The sequence below is a fragment of the Corvus brachyrhynchos genome, unplaced genomic scaffold, assembly GCF_000691975.1.
Source record: "Corvus brachyrhynchos isolate BGI_N302 unplaced genomic scaffold, ASM69197v1 scaffold26, whole genome shotgun sequence".
NCBI classification, from domain to species: domain Eukaryota; kingdom Metazoa; phylum Chordata; class Aves; order Passeriformes; family Corvidae; genus Corvus; species Corvus brachyrhynchos.
In genome coordinates this window covers 4,241,020-4,261,429 of record NW_008239324.1, presented here as the reverse complement: position 1 = coordinate 4,261,429, position 20,410 = coordinate 4,241,020, and the positions used below count along the sequence as shown (strand labels likewise).

The following is a 20,410-nucleotide window of genomic DNA, read 5'->3' as shown; positions in this document are numbered from 1 at the left end:
AGCTCCTGCCCCGCCAGCAGCACCCCCGGCAGGAGGGAGGACACGGGGTACACATTCTGAACGTGGGGACGTGCTCTGCCCTACCGAGCCAGGCTCTGCCTGCTCTGCCACGCTTAGGGTGTCCAGGAACACAGAGCCGCTTATTTACCAAACCCAGCCCAAACTCCGTGCTCTCCCTTTACTCTCATGGTTCTGGCTGGCTCAGCCATGCTCATGTACCAAACCACTGTGGCCGCGATGTGTTTCTCTGTTCCTGTGTAGCTGGGTCCCACCCCTGAATTCACCTGGTGTGTGCGTTCCTGTAGTGCCAGGCAGAATGGAGGCCCTGGAGGAGACGGAGGAAGTGGGGCAAACACCAGAAGACGCGAACTCTTTAAATAGCAGTGATTTCCTCGATGACTTGGAGGCAGATATAACTGTGGAGGAAGCCTCTGTCCCAAGTGATGTCCCGTAAGTCACGTGTGTCTGCCCATGGCTGGGATGAGCAGAGACGTTCCCTTTGGGGCCCACAGGGTATGGATGGATGCACAGGTGTGGATGGCACGTGTGGATGGATGCACAGGTGTGGATGGATGCACAGGTGTGGATGGCACGTGTGGTCCCCCTGCACAGGGCTGGGACTGAGCAAGTTTCATGTGCCTGATGAGTTTGTCCAAGAGCATGCATGTGCAAGTAAGACAAGGTAACTTGGTTGATTGTACATCCATTCACCACTGTATAAAGATCCCCTGAGACTCTGGGTATATGTCAGCTTGCCATTGCTCCAGAGATGTTCGGCTGTGTCAAAATCATATCCTTGGATATGGTCCCCATTTTTTACCTGTAAAACAGGGAAGCCCTGCCATGTTTTGATAGCAGGTCACCTTGCCTGTATTGTTCCTGGCTTATTACTTGTGTCTCTCTGCCTCCCCCTGCCACATAAGTGGTTTTGACTGGAGCTCCATTGACACATCCCACTTACCATCTTCGTACAAGACAAATTCCCGGCAGGAAAAGGAACTGCTGCAGCTTGCTGACCATTTCCTCGAGCAGTACACTCACCTGTGCCCTGACCGCAAGCCGCTCTTTGTCCACCCAGTCAACGAGTGTGGTGTGCAGGTATGGGGTGCTGTGGGGCTGGCCCACAGCACACGGAGCACTTGGCTTCCATAGTGCCAAATGCTGTGAAAGAACAGCAGCCCCTCCTGCCCTCCTTCCTGGCTAAAGGGAATGGGAACCTGCTGGCTGAACCCACAGCCCCTGAGCAGGCACACAGAACCCTGGGAACACCCTGGCTGTCCAAATCCATGAGCACATTGTGCCATATAAGTGGTGGTGTTGCCATGTGGGCTGCAGAGTGATGCTTAGGAAACAGGAGAGACCACAGAAACATAAAGAGAAGTAAAAGAAACATGAAATAGATAAGGCTCAGGCTCAGCCACAGATAGGGAGTATGGATGCAGAGTTAGATCTTACTCTGAACTTCACAGAAGTCACAGGGAAGGAAGTAAATGTGGAAGTTTGTGGTCTGGTTTTGTTTTTGCTGGGCCCAAGCTGTACAACTGTTGTTGAGTTCTGTACCTGATGTTCCCCCTGGGCACCTGGAATTGCTACTGTGTACTAGCTTTCCCCAAAATTTGTTGTATCATTAACATGCAAGGCAAAAAGAAAAAAAAATGCTGGAGGATGTAAAAGCCAGAAAGGGCAGTAGTTATTTGACTTGCTTGAAAATGAAGAGAAGAACTGGCTCACATCGGGAATGTGTCTGAGATGAGCTTGAAGTTTCAGCCACAGGCAAGCAGATGACCTCCCAACTCCATGAAATTTCCATCTTGGAACTGGAGAGGAGGGATACTGATGCTGTTGATATGCTCTAGGGAGGTCCTGATATGAGCTGCAACATCCAGGGGTGGTCTGAGGATGGCTTTGGGCAGGAGACTCTGCCAAGGCCCTGTTGGATAACCAAAAATCCTCTTGTTGCCTTGCAGAAGTTTGTGAGCACGACATTGAGGCCAACCCTGCTGCCTTTCCCAGAGCTGTACTACTGGTCAGGCTGTGCCAGCTTTGTCTGTGATTACCTCATCATGGAGCCCCTCAAGTGCCCAATCACACTGGTAAGAAAGGGGCTGCAGTCCCATCAGAGACATAACAGAGGTGACAGAAGGACTTCTCAGTGGGGAGGTCCCAGTGGCTGGGCTTACAGAGGTCTTTGACACTTCCACCATCCCCTCACTATTTAGGCAACCCCCTGATTTTCCCAGCCCCTGTGCACTCTGTTGGACCCACAGTCCCGGTGCATGTTCAGTGTGGTACCTTCTAAGTAATTAAACACCATTTCTTCAAGACCAGACCCTGCTTTCAGCCAGCCCAGATGAGCACCTGGTGTACTGTGGGAGGCAATGGCTGACAAGCTTTCCCTCCAAAAACCAAGACACCTTGGAACAGAGGAGCACATAAACCCTAGGGGATGATACTTGACCTCAATGACCCATTCTTAGGGACTTTTAGGCATTTCTATTGTCATATCTGGGGATATTTTGGGATGGTTGAAGGGAGATTTCTAGGTTAGCAAAAAGGGATAATGCCAGAGTTGCAGCAAGTTCTTGATGAGAGTCAGCTAAGAGAACACACTCCTTGCTAGCAAGGACTGCAGAGTGACCCAAACAATCTACACCAGCTGCAGGCTGTCCCAAGAGTCCCAGGGTCTCAAGATGAGCTCTGGCACTTTGTGACCATAGAGAAGGTATCTCTATTTAGCAGATGGAGACTGCCTTGATCACCTTAGGTGATGTCTGAGATCTGAGTGGGAGTAGAACCTCTCTGTATGCAGTATGTATGTACTGATCTTTTTTTGCTCTCCAGTGAGGGCCAGAAGGAAATATATTTCCTCCTGTGAACTATAATTTAGCTTATGGGTGTTTTCCTTGGAAATACTGCAGCCAGAACAGCAGGAGATAGAGGGAAATCCCATTCCAGGATTGTGATTAGCATTAGGTTTTCAGCAGTTTAATGAGTTTGGCATGCCCTTCTCTTCCTGTGGGTAAATTTGTCACCGGATTTGGGGTCAGAGTTTCCCCAGATCACTTTGGAGGGGACTTTTAGAGTCTGTGGCTTTTAAATGAATGTTATATAACAGATTCCCAATGTGTGCAGAGCCCAGGGATGTGGGCAATGCCTCTCTCCCCCGCTCTCTGCCTGGTGCATGTTTCAGCTCCATATGACAAGCACTATGAACTTGCATCTCTCTCTTTCAAGCCCAGTTCGCTCTATTCCCCAACCACCATCCTGAAATACCAGCGAGGGAACTGCTTTGACTTCACTGTGCTGCTGTGCTCCCTGCTGATCGGGGCTGGCTACGATGCCTACTGTGTACATGGATATGCCACCCGTGAAATGTGCTCCCTGGACCAGACTCAGGAGGTGTGCCCACTGCTCAGGAAGCCACTGGAGGTGAGACCTGCAGTGAGCAGGCAGGGAGGAGCCCAGCACGCATGCTCAGCCTGTTCATGTCCAGTGAGTTCCAGAGCTGAGCTAGGGGTGCACACTGGGTTTCAGTCTGTACCAGGGACCTCACCAAAGGAATCTTTTGAGTGATTTTCTACAGTTCCTTACAAGGCCTCTTTGGCTTCACTGAATTTCTGCTCACCAGGTGCAATATTGCAAACTGCCAAGTGCTGGGAACTGGGAGGTACCTGTAAGCCATACATTTACTTCCTTCTCTTGATCTCTGCTGGGTTTCATAGTAATACCCTGATTTTGCAGGAACCAAAAGAGGAGGACCCCAGCAAGTACAGAATTAAGTACCCTTTAGAGCCACAGAGCAAGTTTGAGCTTCAGCAGAAGGACAAGAAGGAGGAAGAAACTGAACCTGGACAAGAGGAGGAAAGAGAAGAGGAGGTTGTCATGGTGAGTTAGCGAGGTCCATCTTCCTGTGAGCTCCAGGAAGAAGAGCTGAGACACAGGTAATGGCTGGCCAAAAAGAGGAGCTCACACCCTCCTCTGTGAAGTATGACACGACCTTGATCATGACCATGAGCACTTGGCCTCCAGGAGCACAGTGTGTGCTGGCACAGGAACATGTGCTGGGTATGTACTACCTCACTTTTAAAGAGCATTAAGAGCCTGGAGTTCTTTAGAAGTGGGCAGAGGAAAGGATGAGATTGCCCTTGGGTTGGATTAGAGCGGCAATAAAATGGCAATAACTATTGCTGTATCCTCTGTGCTACAGGAGGTGGAAAAGCCCAAGCGAGACCCTTTGCACGGCTTACGGGTGCACGCATGGGTTCTGCTTCTGTCTGGGAAGAGGAAGGTTCCCGAGACCTTCTTCATCAACCCGTTCACAGGAAACCACCACAGCACCACAGATGAGTGCTTCCTTGGGATTGAGAGCATCTGGAACCACAGGAACTACTGGGTGAACATGCAGGACTGCCGGCAAGGCTGCAAGGTAGGGAGCTCTTAGTACCCTGGGCGTGTGAGGGACAGCTGGGTTAACCTGAGTCCTGGGGAAGTCCAAGACCTGTAGTGGTCCAGTTTCCACTTAACCATTCCTTGTGTTGGTTTTGGTCATGTTGCTCTGATTACATAGACTATGGAACTACTCCAGGACATCCCAGACTCTGAGTTAGCAAATACAGATCACATCTATTAAACCCCTACAGTGCTAGAGTTTCAGCTTTTAGGCTAGGCAGTCATTCTCTCAAACAACAGCTTTTGAGGCAGAGGATGTTTTGGGTCCGTCAGGCGTGGTTCAAGGCAGGTAAGATCTCAATTAGGCTCTTCCCACACCTCAGCTACTCCCCAGCAGACACACAGTCTGGAAGGTGAGGGTCTGAGTTAGATCAGCTTGCCCTTGGGCCCATGCTTGCCCTGAGGAAGGAGGCAGAAGTATTCCCAGCCACTTCCTCTCATCTGTGGAAGACACACCATGAGGAATGGGTTCTGCAACCTCTAGGCACAGGGACAGTCTTTGGGGTCCCACCAGCCAGCCAAGGGTCTGAGGAGCTCACCTCACTGAGGTCCAGATCTCTAGAGTCCTTAAAGTCTCTGACACCCAGGCAGGTCCAGAGCACCACAGACATATTGAGGCAGTGGTCAAGTTTAGTGTCAGGCCCTTGACAATGCCCTGTAGTTAGAAGTGTTTTTCCTGTATGCCCTAGGATCTCAGCTTTGACTTGAGTGATTCTATCTGCTGGGAAATTATGTTTTCAGAGAGCAAGGAGCCCTCTCAGTTGCCCACAGAGTCACCCAAGAAAGACACAGATGACATGGTGAGTGACCCAAGCGATGCTCTTGTGCACTGGGGACGCTGTTTGGAACCAGTGTGCCCGTAGGCCCGTGTATGTCTGCCTGCCTGCTGCCCTCTCCAGGTCAGATCCCTTCTACTCTGGCCAAGTTGAGATTCCTTCTCAATCTTGAAGAGTTCTGATGCTTTCTGAAGCAGGACCCCAAGTGGTACTTCAGGTGTCATAAGTGGCTAGGGATCTCTGTAAGCCTCCAGTGCATTGACATTTGAGGTGAAATAATTTTAAAAAATAAAATCCAGAACGAGATTTTTCTGGACATTCTTTCTGTGCTGGTCACTTTCCCCTTCTGGCTGCAAGGTGGAGCTGCCAACAAAATGCAGAAATAATGTATGTCAATATACAAAAAGTGCTGTGTACTAGAAGCAAAAAATGTTGTCCTGTTGGGAGAAGACACCATGATAAAACAGCCATGCACAGCAGGACGGAGGAATGCCAATAACAATTCCCTCTTGCTCTCTACTCTTCACAGCCTGTGCCCATAACTGGGGAGCAAAGAGCCCTCCAGGGTCTACATCAAATAATCTGGTCATTTTGGTGATTGCCACCTTCATTCCCTGCCCAGCACAAGCAGTGGCCAGGAGAAGATCATTTCATCAGGCTCAAGTAGGGATGTGCTGTCGTAACTGTGCCATGGTGTTCCTCAGGACCAGCACAGCCTCGCACGAGCTGAGCTCTGATCACTGTGATTCACCAGAACCAAAATGCCTCCTGGCACAGTAAGAGACACTGCCAAAACCACAAATCTCTTCTTCTGTTCCAGCAGGAAAAGGAGGAAATGGACATGATCTTTGAGATGCCACTATCGTGGGTAGCCCCAATTAGGGTATCTTACAGAGGTATGTATTCTTCCTTTGCCTTTTGCTTGCCCCCAGCTGACCTTTCAGTGGATTTGGGACATTCGTTTATCTCACTGGGTTCTCCCTTCAGGGTGGTCAAACAGTAACAGTGAAGCACAATAGATGAAGGCCACAACAGCTATTGGTTCAAGTGGCTGCCCTCAGTGCTGCACTGTCTCATCCTCCACAGACGCACACCCACACCCACGCTGTGTTTTCCTGCCAGCTGGGAATTTTTCCTGGAATGGTCTTTCTGTTACTGCTACCCACAAGGAACTGCCCCTGCATTATCAAATACCTGTTTTGGGAGAGAAAAAAGTTATTATACCATTATAACATTAAAGGACAATAGGCAGGGTTTGAACAGCTTTATTGGCAGCAGAATGCAATAAATAAATGCATAGTGTCCCTTAGACCGTGGTTTTCTCCCTCTTAATTCTTTTTTTTTTGGGCTGAATACAGGGGAGTCAATTTGTCTGACATCTCTCTTGCCCACTGCAGAATATGAGAATCCCTTTTCCCAGGGGAAGAAGGTGATCCTGTACAATAAAGCAAAACTGGAGAAATGGGCAGCGTATACGAATGGAGATGGGCTGGTGGAACGTGTCACTGTCTACACAGACTCAGACTGTAAGGGGGACAAATGAACACTCCACGCACTGAGCAAACAGCCTGGGGCACGCTGATGGAGAGGGGGAGGTGGTCTGCTTTCTGACAGAGTCTCTCTTCTCATTCTCCTTTCACCTTTGTGGGGGAATTATCTACCATATCCTCAACCTTTTCATCACGCTCACTGTCTGTCGAGCCCCTAAACTTTCCAGCATTGCTAGAGCTCATCAAAATTTTGCCACCTCCAACAGGGTGACCTAAGGTTGCAAAATGACTTGTCTCCTGCCAGGTACTGAAGAAGTGGAGGTGAAGGAGTGGTTCAAACATCGAGAAGACCTGTTGTATATGAGAGAAGTGAATAAACAAACACAGCTGATCACAGACTATTTCAGGCCAGGACACCCCCTCCTTCTTAAAGGTATTCCAGCTCATTTGGGCAGCCCCTGCAGCTGACGGGATTCCACAGGATGCCTTTCTAGCAATGGCAAAAGCCCAAAGCTGAAAGGTGGGGGGACAGGATACTTGTGGGATAAATTGCCTAGATAAATAAAATGGTCTCCAGTGAAGAGTAGAGAGTTGGATTGGTGGCTTGCAGTCCTGGGCAGTGCTTACCCAGCTATGTAGTGTTCTGTGTATTAGAAAAATACATAGTTATCATGTATATCAGGGTAATACATTTCTACCTTTATCAGTAGAATTGATAGAAGCTGAAACTTTCTCTTTAGGATTATGTTTGTTCTCTCAGTGTTCAGTGAGAGGTTATGTTTGTTCAGTGCAGCTGGGGGTAAGTCCTGCATCAGATCTGTTGCTAAAGTTGAAGAAAATGAGATGTCCCCTGGACACGCTTGTGTTCAGTGTATTATGGCTGCTAACTCTGAAAATGTGTGTGATATATCCTTAGCTCACTCCTACACGTCGCTGGAACCTGAGACTGGACACACAGTGGAGTATTACCATACAGCGCGAGTTGATGGCCTCTGGAAACGTTTTGAAAATGCTACTGAGATAACAGAGCACTTCGTGGGGCGGGAGGACTTCCTGCACATGCGGCACATAGAGCTTGGCGAAAGAGACAAGAAAATGCAAACGGCTGGCATCAGAACTGATGCTAACCCCCGGCCTATAGTGGTATGGCCAAGGCAGGAACAGAAAAATATGTGTCCCTCTGATATTTATAGTATGTAAAACATACTGCCTGGGGCTTGAGTTCATTTTCAGTGGGCATGGCTGAGGTAAAACTCCAGATGAGACATCCAAGCATTGTTCAGCTGCTGTGTCTCACAGTTGCTTGCCTGACAGACAGCTACAGTGTGACCAGTTGTCAGAAATGGCATTGAGCACCTAGAATTAAACTGGGAAACTAAGGCTTGGAAATTGTGTGTCAGAGGAAAGAAAAAACCTGACCATGACTTTGGAACAAAATTTTCACAAGATTCAAAACTAGGAAAATGATTTTGTGTGCTGAGCCCAAACTAATATAATTTTAGGTTCCTGATGAATTGTCCCATCACTCTGATTTGTTACAGGCAGGTAATCTACCTCTTCCTCTTATCAGATCTGGTTTGCAGAACAGGAGGAGGAAATCTGACATCTGGCAGTGTGTATGGCTCAGACACATCACCTGCCAAGACAAAGCCATGCAGTGGCCTGTCTTTGAACTAGCACCCAACATGCTACCTTTTCCTTCCCTGTATTGGGAAATGTGGGAAAGTTTGCTTTTCTCCAAAATACCTTGCTTCCTGAAGAACCCTCAGGCAGGGATGCATCCCAAGCTAACTTGGAGCTCAGAAAGCATACTCAACTCCACAAATAGGAGACTTCTGGATTGCTTTAAACAGCTTTATGGTGCGGTTTTTTTAAGACATATGCAAGAACAGTAGGACCATTGGCCAAGAGATGCAAGTCCAGGCAGAAAAGCACAGTTTTTACCATGGGTTTTTACTCAAATCTGTAAATCTTGCCAGTTTTGTGTTTCTAACTTGCTTCCATATCTTTTTTTCACTCTCCATTAGCAAATCAAGGAGTATTTCCACAGAAATCCAGAAAAGCCTGCTGACGAAGATATAGAGGAACGTATCTTTATGGTCATAGATGATATCATCCAGCTGACATATCACCTCGAGGTTCATGACACCATTGCCTCAAAGGTGGTTTTCTGCAGAGTAATAGGGAGGGAGAAGAGAGAAGACGAAATCTTCCTGAGCCGAGAAAACTCTGTCACATACCAGGTATGAAGATGGCAAGACACAAAGGGAAGGTGAAATGTCAGTGGAAGAACTACAAGCATGACATGTTCCATGCTGCCCCTCTACTCCACCTGCACACCTCCAGGCTGACGACACCAACTGCCTGGCAGATGTGCTGCCATGCTGGGAGTGACTGGGAGTGCAGGACATAATGTGGCATGACAGGCCTGCTCTAGCCATGCTTGAAGTCATCTTCCCAGATTTGGTCATCAGGCAGATCCCACATTCCCTGGTACCCTGCAAAATGCAGTTTCAGCAGCTGTTGGGCTCAGTTCTGCAGATACATGGCAGGGAAGCTGAAATTTCCTCTGCTGTTCCCTCTTCAAGAAGAGAGAGAACAGAGCAGCAAAGGCAGACACTGTGTATTGTGGTTCTGTTTCTGCCACGGGCTTCTTGAGTCCTGTCATTCCTTAAATCTCCCAGTGTTTACCCTGCAGATGCAGAGCAAGATGCTGAGGCTTAATACATTGCAGATAGATAGATAGATAGCCTTAAATTAAAGGTATTCCCAAAAAAAGTGGAGTGCGGCCATTAAGCCAAATGATCTCATCAGGGGTGAGGGGTCACCCCACTAACATCATCAATGCGAGTCTGTAACCAGACGCAGAAGTCTGCCAGTAAATTCTGCAGAGATCCTGCACAATTACCCTTAAAAAGCCAAACAGAGATTAAAAATAGGGAATTTTTTTAATGTTATGGGGTTTTTTTAATTTCTGTTTCCCACTGGGGAGAATACACAGAACACCATTGCAGGAGTCCCATTTTTTTCATCTCTGTTTCTATACATTCCTATTAATCTAATTTCATTCCAACTATAAAACAGCAGCATCAGCAAAGTGCAAGACATACCATCTGGCTCACATTACTGATGGATTCCAAATCAAAATGAAGTCTGAGAAACCCATGCTGACCATGGGTTCGATGTTTCAATGACGGAAATTAGGGTTGCTTTATTGGCTATAGCAGGATTGTGCCAGTTTCTGTCAGCAGAGTACCCGATCCTGTGTACCCAGAGAGTGCTGCTGTTTTTCACTGACTTATCTGCTTCCAGCCATGGGCCCCGGAGAAACACAGGAACATGCTCCATCTGTACAACTTGCTGTGGGAGCTGAGAGCAGAACAGAAGCTGCTGAAGCAACAAGTCCGGGATTCTGAAGCAGAGGTAACAGGGAGGTGTCCACAGTGTCAGGGCTGATCAGGCGTGGAAACAGTCTCAGCTGACTGGTTGCCTCCAGCTGACTGGAGGCCAAAGCCTCCTCAGCATAAACTGTGATAAAAGAGAAAGCTGGTCTCCATGCTGAATTATCATGCTTGCTACCCAGGCATTGTTCAGTGAAGATGTAGCTGTAGTGTATTTATGGAGAGTCACACACTTTCCTGCTCCTGCTCTTACTCTTCCTCCCCTTTGAAGAAGAGTTTCAGAGAGCAAATGACAATATATGAACTGGGGCATCTGGAAGCCTATCTGCCATTTGCCCAGGAATGAGGCCAAAAGGAAAGGATATTGTACGTAGTGCTGTATCTAGGTACTAGGCATTGCCAGGAAATCCTATCCAAAATACTGAAGTGACTTGTTGTGTGAGAAACTGTTCATAAAATACTTTGCTTGTACTGCTAATCACACTGACTGGTATAACACCTCCATGTTCTTTGTGATAACTTCATGATAAATATAACCATTCTAGCAGATGGAGGCACAGCTATTGGATTTCTTTAATGTTTTTTGAGGAAGAGAAACCCCTGAAGGAGCTGCAGAGGGAATGCTTAACTATATTAGCCCAGAATATAAGTAATAATTAAGAACAACTTTGCAAAAATTGCATTTTTTCCTCAGAAATTTGAGGCTAGTTCAGTGTGACCCCATGAACCACCTTGCCAAATTTCTCAGTGTTGATGTATCAACAGACAAAATATTCCCATTGCTTGTGCTGCATATCCTGTATAAGACAAAGAATAAGCCAAAGCTATCTGTGCAATTTTTAAAGTAGTGCCAAAACTGTGATGCCAGAAAAGCTTTCTTAATGGTTAATATCAATAACTGGATTCAAGAATTTCATACAGAATAACAATCTAAAATTAAGACTACTATCAGCTTGATCTATCAGCAGGACACGGACATATTTGTACAGATCTATATTTAACCTTATTCTACAATTCTTGTATGCAGCATCTGCTCTGTTAGCAGGTCAAGCATGTAAGGGTACAGTCATTTTGTGGGGATGCTGAGGGGTCTTTCTTCTGATTTCTTGGAAGATGTTAAATATTTTGACGGAACGTGAGCATGAGGAAGCCAATATTAAATTGTCAGTTTCAATGTATAACACTGCAAGGAGAGGAAAACAGCATGAAGCCACGGTAGGTAAACTTCATTAATGTCAGCATTCAATACATGTGGTCAAAGAAATCCAGAGTCAGCTTTTTCTCTCTCAGGAATTATCTCTGAAGAGCTTTTAATATCATTAAAATATTTTGGGACAAATCACAGCACAGTTTCAATTGCCCTCCCAGGGAAACATAACATGGTCACGCTATGGTCACCTTCTACTTTCTGGAAAAACTTGCATCTCCAAGAAATATTACTGTGTTACTGTGTTTAGTTAATAAAGAAAATAATTAAGAATGTTTAGTTGATAATAGGGATTATGGGGGGAGTATTTTAAGAGAGCGATAAATATGCCTGTATATATAGATATATATTTATTTGTAATTAGCATGTGAGATCAAAGAACAAAATAGCTCCAGGGTGAAATTTAGTCCTTATCTCAATCACAGATGCTTTGGTTCTTCAGGGCTTCTTTACTCTAGTGAGGCAACACATTTGGATTTGCTGCCTCTTCCTGCTCCACATTTTGATTCCCCTTGTTTTCTTCTTCTCATAAGACCTCATCTCAAACTTTTTGCCCCCTCAAAAATAAATCTGCTCCAATTTGTGGTTTCCTTCATCTCAGCTCCCTGAATTCTGAGTTGTGCTTTTGTGTGCCTTTGTTCCTTACTTTCCTCTCTACTTCCCTGACTTCTGGTTGCTTGTTCCCTCACAGGTGCTGAAAGAGGAGCAGAAGAGCTCCCAGAGTTCCTTGGAGAACAAGAATCAGCTCATCAGAGGGGAGGATGAATCCCTCACCCATCACACTGCAACCAACTCCTCGTTCTAGAGACTCAGCAGGGACTGGGAATGACTGCCTTAGCAGGGGAGGTTTATCAGTCAGCCCCCCAGAACATGAAACTGAAGGTACTCTGTAAAATATTCTAGTCCATGTCCCACTGCAGTTTTCCTCTGATATCCCCCTTCTTCTTCTACAGAAAAGCAGTTGGCACAATAGAAACTTAAAGAGATGGTGCTCAAGAATCCTCTCCTGGCTGGGCACCTCAGGTGTTACTGATTTCTTCATTCCTTTTCTGGAGCTGCCTGCAATAAATCTTTCACTATCATCACATTTGTGGAGATTTTAATGAATTTGCACCATTTCCTTTCCCCTATTTTTTTCTGTGGCCCATCTGCAATTACATCAGTTGTGTCCTCTTGAAACCCCATCATTTTTGAGACTGAGTCTGAATTGGACCTTGGCTCTAAGGTCTGCTTCAGAAGGGGAGACAAACCATACACAGTCTTTCAGGGCTCTTCTTTTCCAAATCTGCTCCATAGCTGCTTGGTATCAGGAGCAGGATTATTTAGTAATACTGATTCTTTCCCAACATAATATTTTAACGAATTTATAATTCAGTTTTGCGTAAGCAAAGGTTTTGAACTGGTGAGTTCATAAATATAACATTTCTTTGACCTCATTTAGAGCCCTATAATGACAAAACTTTGCCCTGTATAATGCTGTAGTTATAAACTCATCAATGTTAATTCAATACCAGAGGAGACACCAGAATAAATTAATTTTGACAAAACTTTGCCCTGTATAATGCTGTAGTTATGAACTCATCAATGTTAATTCAATACCAGAGGACACACCAGAATAAATTAATTTAAAAATCCTTTTACAGGCATTAGGGACACAGCAGCTGCCAAACCATCAGCAAATGCATATTACAGAATCATAGAACATTACGGAGTTGGAATGGCCCTTAAAGATCATCTAGTCCCAACCCCCCGGCCATGGGATTTCCCTGTATTCCTCCAAAGCCACCTGTCCTGGTTTCCACTTCCTGAAAGTTTATTTTTCCTTTCTGAGAAAAAAGTCGTCTTTTCTACGGTCTTTCCCCACCCCCCTACTGCTCAGCAGCTCCTTATCCATCCACGGAGGCCTCCTGGCATTTTTGCCCGATTTCCTCTTGCCGGGATCCATCGCTCCTGCGCTTTAAGAATATGATCTTTGAAATTCAGCCTGCATTCTTGGGTCATTATCAAGGAGTAGCGTCAAATTAATTTGATTTTTCTCTGTTGGTGGAGTAATCGGCTTCAGAGACGGCGAGAAACACGCACAAGCGGCGCGACCGCACCTCAGCCGGGCGGCGAGAGGCACAGAAGCCTCGCAGGAGTCCCGCTCCCACCATGCCCGTGACACCCGGGAACCGCCTGCTGGGACACGACGGCCTCAACCGCCGGCAGACCGTGAGCTACGAGGTCCGGGAACGACCCCGGCCGCCCTCACGGGAGCTCCGGGGCAGCTGCGCGCTCCGAACCGGCCGCAGAGCGGGAGCTGTCCGGCCCCCGCCCCTCAGGGCGGCCCCGCAAAATGGCGGCCCCCATCCAGAGCGCCGCCTCCTCATTGGCCGCGCCTGTGGGGCTCCGCCAATAAGCCGCGCTGTGAGTGGCGGCCGCGCTGCCGTCGCTATGGTAACCCCCCCGCCCTCGCTTGCCATTGGCCGAGCGGTGCGCGGAGCCCGGGCAACCGCCCGGCGCGGCGCGGGGTTGTTGTGAGGGGCCGGTTGCAGGGCGGTGGCGGGCAGGGGGTCCCGGTCCGGTACCGCCGGGCCTCGCTGCCACCAGCGTCCAGGCGATCGCCCTCGGCCCGACCAGCGCTCCCGTCCCGTGATGTTCATCAGCGGTGAGGCCTCGTCCCCCGCCGTGCCGCCTCTCAGGAGGGTCTCGCCGTGACCGTGTTTGTGTGCCCGCAGGACGGCCGGGGCAGCCCCGGTGCACGGCCTGGCCGGAGGACGCGCTAGCAGAGCGGAGCCTCGCCGGGAGGAGAAAGGCGCTGCCCGCCCGAGAGGCGCCGCGCTGAGCCATGGCCGTGGCCGGCACCACGAAGACGGCATGGAAGCTGCGTGAGTGCCGGGCGGGGGAGCCGCCCCGGCTGGGAGCGGGGAGGGATGGGAGCCACCTCATCCCTGCCCTGGATGTGGTGCCCCGGCCCTCTTTTTACACTGCTGGCTGGAATATTTAACTCCTGGAAGTCCTGTTGGAAAACGTAGCGGCACAGTGAATAGCGTGGCCTTATCAGTGCTATTTCCAAAGGGTCACGGCCTTTATTTTTTTCTGACTAGTTGATGCAGCACGAGGCTAAGAGCCTGTCTAACCCCACATGGTTCTACTGTAGTACAAGAACAACCGAGGCAATGAGGGATGGGGCACCTGTCAAGGGGCAACCCTGGATGTAGGGAGAGGCTGGGGAATGAGAGGCTGGAGAACAGCCCCACAGAAAGGGATGTGGGGTTCCTGGTCGATCGCAAGTTGAAAATGAGTCACCAGTGTGCCCTGGTAGCCCAAAGGGCCATCTGTGTCCTGGGGTGCATCGAGGAAGGTGATGGTCCTGCTCTGCTTTGTGCTGGTGCAGCCTCACCTCGAGTCTGGGGGCACCACAGTTCAAGAAGGATCTAAAGCTGTAACAGAACATCCAAAGAAGGATTATGAGTATGGTGAAGGGTCTAGAGAAGCCATGCAAAGGAGTGATTGAGGTCTCTTGGCTTGTTCAGCCTGGAGAAGAGGAGACTGAGGGCAGAGCTTATTTTGCGCTGCAGCTTCCTCATGAATGTGCTGGAGGGACAGCTCCGATCTCTGCTGTCTGTGATCAATGACAGGACCTGAGGGAGTGTCTGGAGCTGTGCCAGGGGAAGTTTAGGCTGAATATTAGGAAAAGGTTCTTCACCCAGAGGGTGGTTACACACAGGAACACGCTCCCCAGGGAGGTGGTCACAGCACCAACCCTGCGTTTGGACAACGCTTTCAGGCTAAGCGGGGTTTGTCCTGTGCAGGACAAGCAGGAATAGGATTTGATGATCCTTGTGGGTCCCTTTCAACTTAGAATATTCTGTCATTCAATGGAGACTGCCAGATTGCGGTGGGGAATTGCCTCAGTATGAGGGAGAAGGTCCCAAACTTAGCCTCTGTTGGGTTGTCCTTCATTGGTGCTCACTTGTTACAGAAGGTTTACTGAGCTCTCTGCTGCAGGAGGACTGGGGTAATCTTTGCAGGGCCTGTGTGTCCCACTCTCTTGAAATTGGTTTGAAAGAGACAGTAAGAATCTGCTGGTTTCATGTCCATTATTCTTCCTCTGAAGGAGCAGTAGACTGTTGCTGACTACCAATTTCTAGCTGGTCACTGGTGAGTTATTTCATAGGGGCTGTTGGGGAATGCTTAGAAGCAGTAGGATGTGATCACTTGCTTTAGTCAATGAGTGGGGTTTGGAAACTGGCTGGCAGAAATAGTGTTCTTGACTGGTAACACATGAAGTCATCTGAGATAACTGACTGAGGAATTTTGTATCTTTTTGAGCAGAAAGCCAGTTTGCTATGTTATCTTCCCATCCCTGAAACTCCAGTTGCAGGAAAAGCTGGTAGTCTATGCATCTCCATTCTCCTTAGGTGGGCAGAAGTTCTCGATCTTCATTTTTACTAGGCTCTGCCCCATCTTAGCATCCTCTTTAGAGCATTCTGAGTGTTAGTGATGTTTCAGCAATGCTAATTAGGAGTTTAGTGGTGCTGGGCTGGTGGGTGATAGCTGGTGACAAGAACTTCATGAAACAAAAAATTTGTGTGTGTAAGGCATTCATGGGGGAGCGAATGAACCTCTCTGGCCAAGGCAGATGTCAGGTTATCACCTGGCTTTTATGAAGAGAGGCTTGGATGTTTCCACAGTGACTTTTAAACTTACAATATATTATTAAGAAGGAAATCAAGAGGGAAAAAGTGGAGCTGCTGACACACTTGTTCCAGCAGCAGTGCTCAGCATCTGTCCTTTCAATTTTAACTAGTGAGTTGGTCTATTAATGCTAATTGTACTTTTGGTTACCTTCTAGTCTGTGTATCCATACGGGCTTTGTTTTAGCATTTTTATGTGGAAGTTTGGTCTTTCAACACAATGCAGGTATATTTTCAGATTTGCCCTTCACACGTAATTTATGGCCCAGTTACCTTTGTAATTTGAAAGGTATTTCTCCAGCCCAAGTGAAAGTTGCGCAGTTTTGCTTTCAAAAAAAGTCTTGAGAGTTCGAGATCAAAGTACCTGTAATTATTATTGCAGCCATCTAATATCCTTTTGGATTAGTGTTGCATGTAAAATGATCAAATTGCTCCTCCCAGCCAAACAATCTGAACGAAAGCTGCATTGATGCTACCTAGCCTTTTTACAGACTCATAACTATTTTTACAGTTTCATAACTATTCGGTCAAAGCCTGTGACCTTTCAAAGAAGAGAACAGTCAGGTGAAGATATTGGTAAATGCATCTGCCAAAAGGCCTTGCCAAAATGTTGAGTGAACTGAAAATTCCGCTGTGAGATGTCTAAGCAAAGATGCTCATTTGGCTTCTTTTTTGTCCCAAATTGGTTTCTTTCTGATGAGATTGCCATAGAGTTCTGTTGTTGCAGTGTCAGAACTTCCTCTCAGCTCCTGGCTTTTTAACAGTCATTTAGCATCAATCAGATTTGTTATTTTCTGCCCTTTTGGATAGATATTCACTCTCCTTTGTCATAGTTGCATGCTCTGCAGTGCTCAGTTTTGCCTGTGTTACCTAGTGGGGATGTAGCAAAGCCTCTGCCAAAACTCAGGGGAGGGAGCTCCACCTCTCCCCGCTGCTGAGTCTGACTTTTCTTCTGGGTAAGGCAGCGAACAGTACTGCTGCTTCTCTGCCAGTTCCTCTCAGGTTGGACTGTCTGCTGCTGCTGTCTAGAACAGGATTAGAGGGCCTTTCACTACATGACTCTGGCTGCTGTGCATTATTGCAGGTAAAGCACCTTCTGTGATCAGGTTGCTGCATTTGAGCAAATCTTCAAAAGCTCCTGAGCTGCTGCAAGTGGGAGAAGATGCTTTTAGTAAGCCATGTGAGCACTGGAGTTGTGAAGCTTTGGTCAGCAAATGTTTTAAGTGCAGCAGGCAGAGCCAAGAGGGACTGTTCAAAGCAAGATAATAGTGTGACTTCTTATCTGAACAGTGGGCTGCTGCAGCTTGTCCAGTGGAAACTGGAAAGAGTTTCTGGAGGAAGAATATTTTTTTTAGACCTTTTGGAGGGATGGGATGAAAATTTTTATACTAATCTGTAATAAGTGTTTGCTTTGTTTTGTGCAGAAGAAATCATGGCCCACAGCAGCAATGTATCCTCAGTAGTCCTGGGAAAAGGTTCAGGCCGGATGCTGGCCACTGGAGGTGATGACTGTCGGGTCAACATATGGTCAGTTAGCAAGCCCAACTGCATCATGGTAAGAACAGGCCTGTTTTCAGCTTTTGTGGGATGGGAATATTAATTCTGGGGTTTGGAGGGTAGGGAATGAGGGGAGAGATTGTTGGGGTGGAGCCTGTGGGACTTGTGAATAGAGTTTGCCAACACAAAGCTGTGTAACCAGATTCTAGCTAAAGGTAGGGACAGGATTGGGTGCCTGGTGGGTCCACTGCTCTAGAGGTATAGTGGGAATGCTTGAGCTGGGCCAGTGCTTACTCAGATAAAGAATATTGTGCTTTATATATTACCAGTCTACAAATAATTAAAGGAAGAGTTTTGTGCAAGAACAGCTAGTTTTATAGTGCAGGCTACAGGGGCCAGTTTTATACCCTGGGGTTCGCAGTCACAGCAGGAGCTATCCCCAGCAGGATGCATTCCCACCTGTGCCACCATCCCTAACTGTCAGCACAAAGGTTGCCACAATAGTTTGCTGTAGGCTGGGGAGGAGTAACTCTGTTGGCAGCGTGTTAGCAAGGGTAGGGTTACCCCAGCAGTGATCACTAAAGTGCACCATAAATATATATTTAACAGATACCTATCCTGCATCACTTTGAGTGGGTGTTGTATAAAACCAGCTTTAGCACGTCTCTTGTCATTTGTTTAATTAACAACACAATAATGTTGTGGTATTGAAGGCATTACTCTAGCCAGTGTGAGCCTTGTGAGGAAGAAATCAGGAAAGTCAAGTCAAAAAGGCTAAAAGGAGAACGTGTGTGCTTTATTTTTCTGTTCATTCAGTGTATGAAGGGTCACCTTTGGCAGGGCTGTGCTTCTTGCACAGTGTAGTCAAGCAGTGTCTTTCCAGGCCCTTGGTGGTAGCATGACTGTAGTTTGAAACTGGACTATTGCCTTACTCAAGAAGAAGGTTGAAGAACTGACTCTGTACCCTTTCTGTGGGATCAGAGCTGCACCTCTCTTGTGCTTCCTGGGAACCACAGGCGTTGGGAGCTGCTGTTTCTGAGAGGCAGGGGCTGACTGAAGCTGCCTGTGCCATTCTTGTATGTCAAAGGAATCTTGATTTTTGGGGTTGTCCTCTGAAATTAGTTTTTAGTGTTTATATTATAAGGGTTATGGATGTTTAGATGTTGGGAAAGAGGGAGAAGAGGAACTTTTCAAGTAACCTTGTGACCTGGTTTAAGTGTGAGCTCTAGTTCTCACTAGCAATGGCAGTTGCAGCTGTGGAGTTTGTAGAGGATTTCAATTGCACATGGATTCCTAAGAAAGTGCCATCAGAACAGGCAGCTTCCAACTGGCATTCCCAGCCTCTGTATGTGTGTGGGAGGCACAGAGCCAGTGTAGCTATTTAAAAAGACATATTTGAGGATGGAGTAAAGCAGAGAATACTGCTTATTTGGCAAGCAGAAAGTCTGCAGTGGTGGAATTTGTTTTCTAGAGCTAGTTTTAAATATTCTTGTGTTCTACTAAAATGTCGGCCTTTTCAAAATGCTGATGTAATTTGTAAGCTTTCAGGTGCTCAAGGATGAAAGGAACTTGATACATGTGAATTACTGCCTTAAGCCTCAAGTCAGTACTTCAGTATTAGCACCATGCTGTCACTGTGACATCCATTGCTGACAGCAACCTATGGCTTGGTGCTTGTGTGAAGATCTCAAAGTAGCCCTGCTTTTGCTCTTGCTTTGATTTTGTAACTGGTTCATGACACTTACATGACCCATTTAGAGCAAACACAGTGCCATTGTGCTACCGCAGCATAATTTTTATGATGTAAGAATGTGTCAGCCTTGTCTGAGCATCCACACCTAATGTTTAACTACCTGTGTCTCTGTTGATGGATCCTTTAAAACTTAGTCAGTGTGCCCCAGAAAGTGGGATAATGTGGGAAGACAGGTGTGCTGTGCTGGGTGCAGTGATGGGCTTTAGTGTGCTCTGCCATACTGGTGGCTGCTGAGAAAAAAGGACTGGTGGCACAGCCAGGTGGTCCCAACTCATGGCTAAAGAGTCACCCCTCAGGTATGATCGATGCTGTGGTTCATACAGGGCTGTGCCAGCAGCTGTTGACTGTGACTGATGGTTTTCTTTGCAGAGCTTGACTGGCCACACAACCCCCATCGAGAGCCTACAGGTCAACCCAAATGAGAAGCTCATAGTTGCAGGGTCCCGGTCAGGATCCATTCGAGTTTGGGACCTGGAAGCTGCCAAAGGTATGTGTCCATGAGTTTCTGCTTCTGTTCATGCACACTTTTTGGAGAATCCTTACGCTTAATATCTGTGCTGACCCAGAAGGTTCCTGATTTAAGAAGGAGCAGGAGACTGGCATTGCTTTCATCTTCATCTGCAACTCTTTTTTGTCCTTCTGCTGAGGCTGTAGAGGTGTATTCATGCTTGAGCAGAAATTTGGACATGTACTGGGGACACTGATCTGAGGAACTAGTTTCTATGGTTTTGACCTGAGTGTGTCAAAATCTACATTCCAGATCGGTTTCCATGCATGTGTAGATAACTAGGCATATAGAATTTGTATTCAGTCTCAGCTTGAAGTTGCCAACCTTAATAAAAGGATCCCAAATCAGCTTGGAAGTTTTAAGTTTATTAGGTTCTGCAAAAATGCAGGAATCCCCTGCTTGTTGACTTCTAGTTCTTAGGTTCTAACTTTTCTTTTTTCCTCAAGCAATTTTTCTGCTCTCCTGCTCTTGCATGGCCACATAAATAGACAAAAACCTAATTTTTAATAAACTGTAAAAGCTATGAACTCATCAAGCTCTGATCCTTTAAAGGCCACTGTTGAATCATGCTTTATTTATTGCATTTTGCTCAAATCCTAGCATGAGTTTTCAAAGGTATCTTAAATCACTTGAGTGCATTCCAGCAGGAA

General features: G+C 47.0%; 2 protein-coding genes across 8 annotated transcripts in view; both read left to right on the top strand.

The window, feature by feature from the left end:
- The window catches only part of DRC7 (dynein regulatory complex subunit 7), a 13,121-nt gene extending 711 nt beyond the window's left edge, over positions 1–12,410 (top strand). Inside the window, exons 2-16 of one of the 4 annotated variants that reach the window (XM_017740913.1) lie at positions 306–450; positions 924–1,098; positions 1,968–2,093; positions 3,235–3,429; positions 3,742–3,885; positions 4,208–4,426; positions 5,139–5,249; positions 6,046–6,121; positions 6,623–6,751; positions 7,020–7,148; positions 7,632–7,858; positions 8,743–8,958; positions 10,028–10,138; positions 11,230–11,331; positions 12,015–12,410. In XM_017740913.1, the coding sequence (XP_017596402.1) occupies positions 317–450; positions 924–1,098; positions 1,968–2,093; positions 3,235–3,429; positions 3,742–3,885; positions 4,208–4,426; positions 5,139–5,249; positions 6,046–6,121; positions 6,623–6,751; positions 7,020–7,148; positions 7,632–7,858; positions 8,743–8,958; positions 10,028–10,138; positions 11,230–11,331; positions 12,015–12,128 (2,208 nt within the window). In that variant the 5' untranslated portion in view covers positions 306–316 and the 3' untranslated portion in view covers positions 12,129–12,410. Of the gene's footprint in view, positions 1–6; positions 451–923; positions 1,099–1,967; positions 2,094–3,234; positions 3,430–3,741; positions 3,886–4,207; positions 4,427–5,138; positions 5,250–6,045; positions 6,122–6,622; positions 6,752–7,019; positions 7,149–7,631; positions 7,859–8,742; positions 8,959–10,027; positions 10,139–11,229; positions 11,332–12,014 lie in introns of those variants that run through there. The other 3 variants (XM_017740914.1, XM_008638714.2, XM_017740915.1) reach the window with 3 other exon arrangements.
- A 1,377-nt stretch (positions 12,411–13,787) lies between these two features.
- KATNB1 (katanin regulatory subunit B1) overlaps positions 13,788–20,410 on the top strand; it is an 18,033-nt gene continuing 11,410 nt past the window's right edge. The window contains exons 1-4 of one of the 4 annotated variants that reach the window (XM_017740923.1): positions 13,789–13,970; positions 14,041–14,190; positions 17,427–17,557; positions 19,622–19,739. In XM_017740923.1, the coding sequence (XP_017596412.1) occupies positions 14,151–14,190; positions 17,427–17,557; positions 19,622–19,739 (289 nt within the window). In that variant the 5' untranslated portion in view covers positions 13,789–13,970; positions 14,041–14,150. Of the gene's footprint in view, positions 14,191–16,605; positions 17,087–17,426; positions 17,558–19,621; positions 19,740–20,410 lie in introns of those variants that run through there. The other 3 variants (XM_008638712.2, XM_008638711.2, XM_017740924.1) reach the window with 3 other exon arrangements.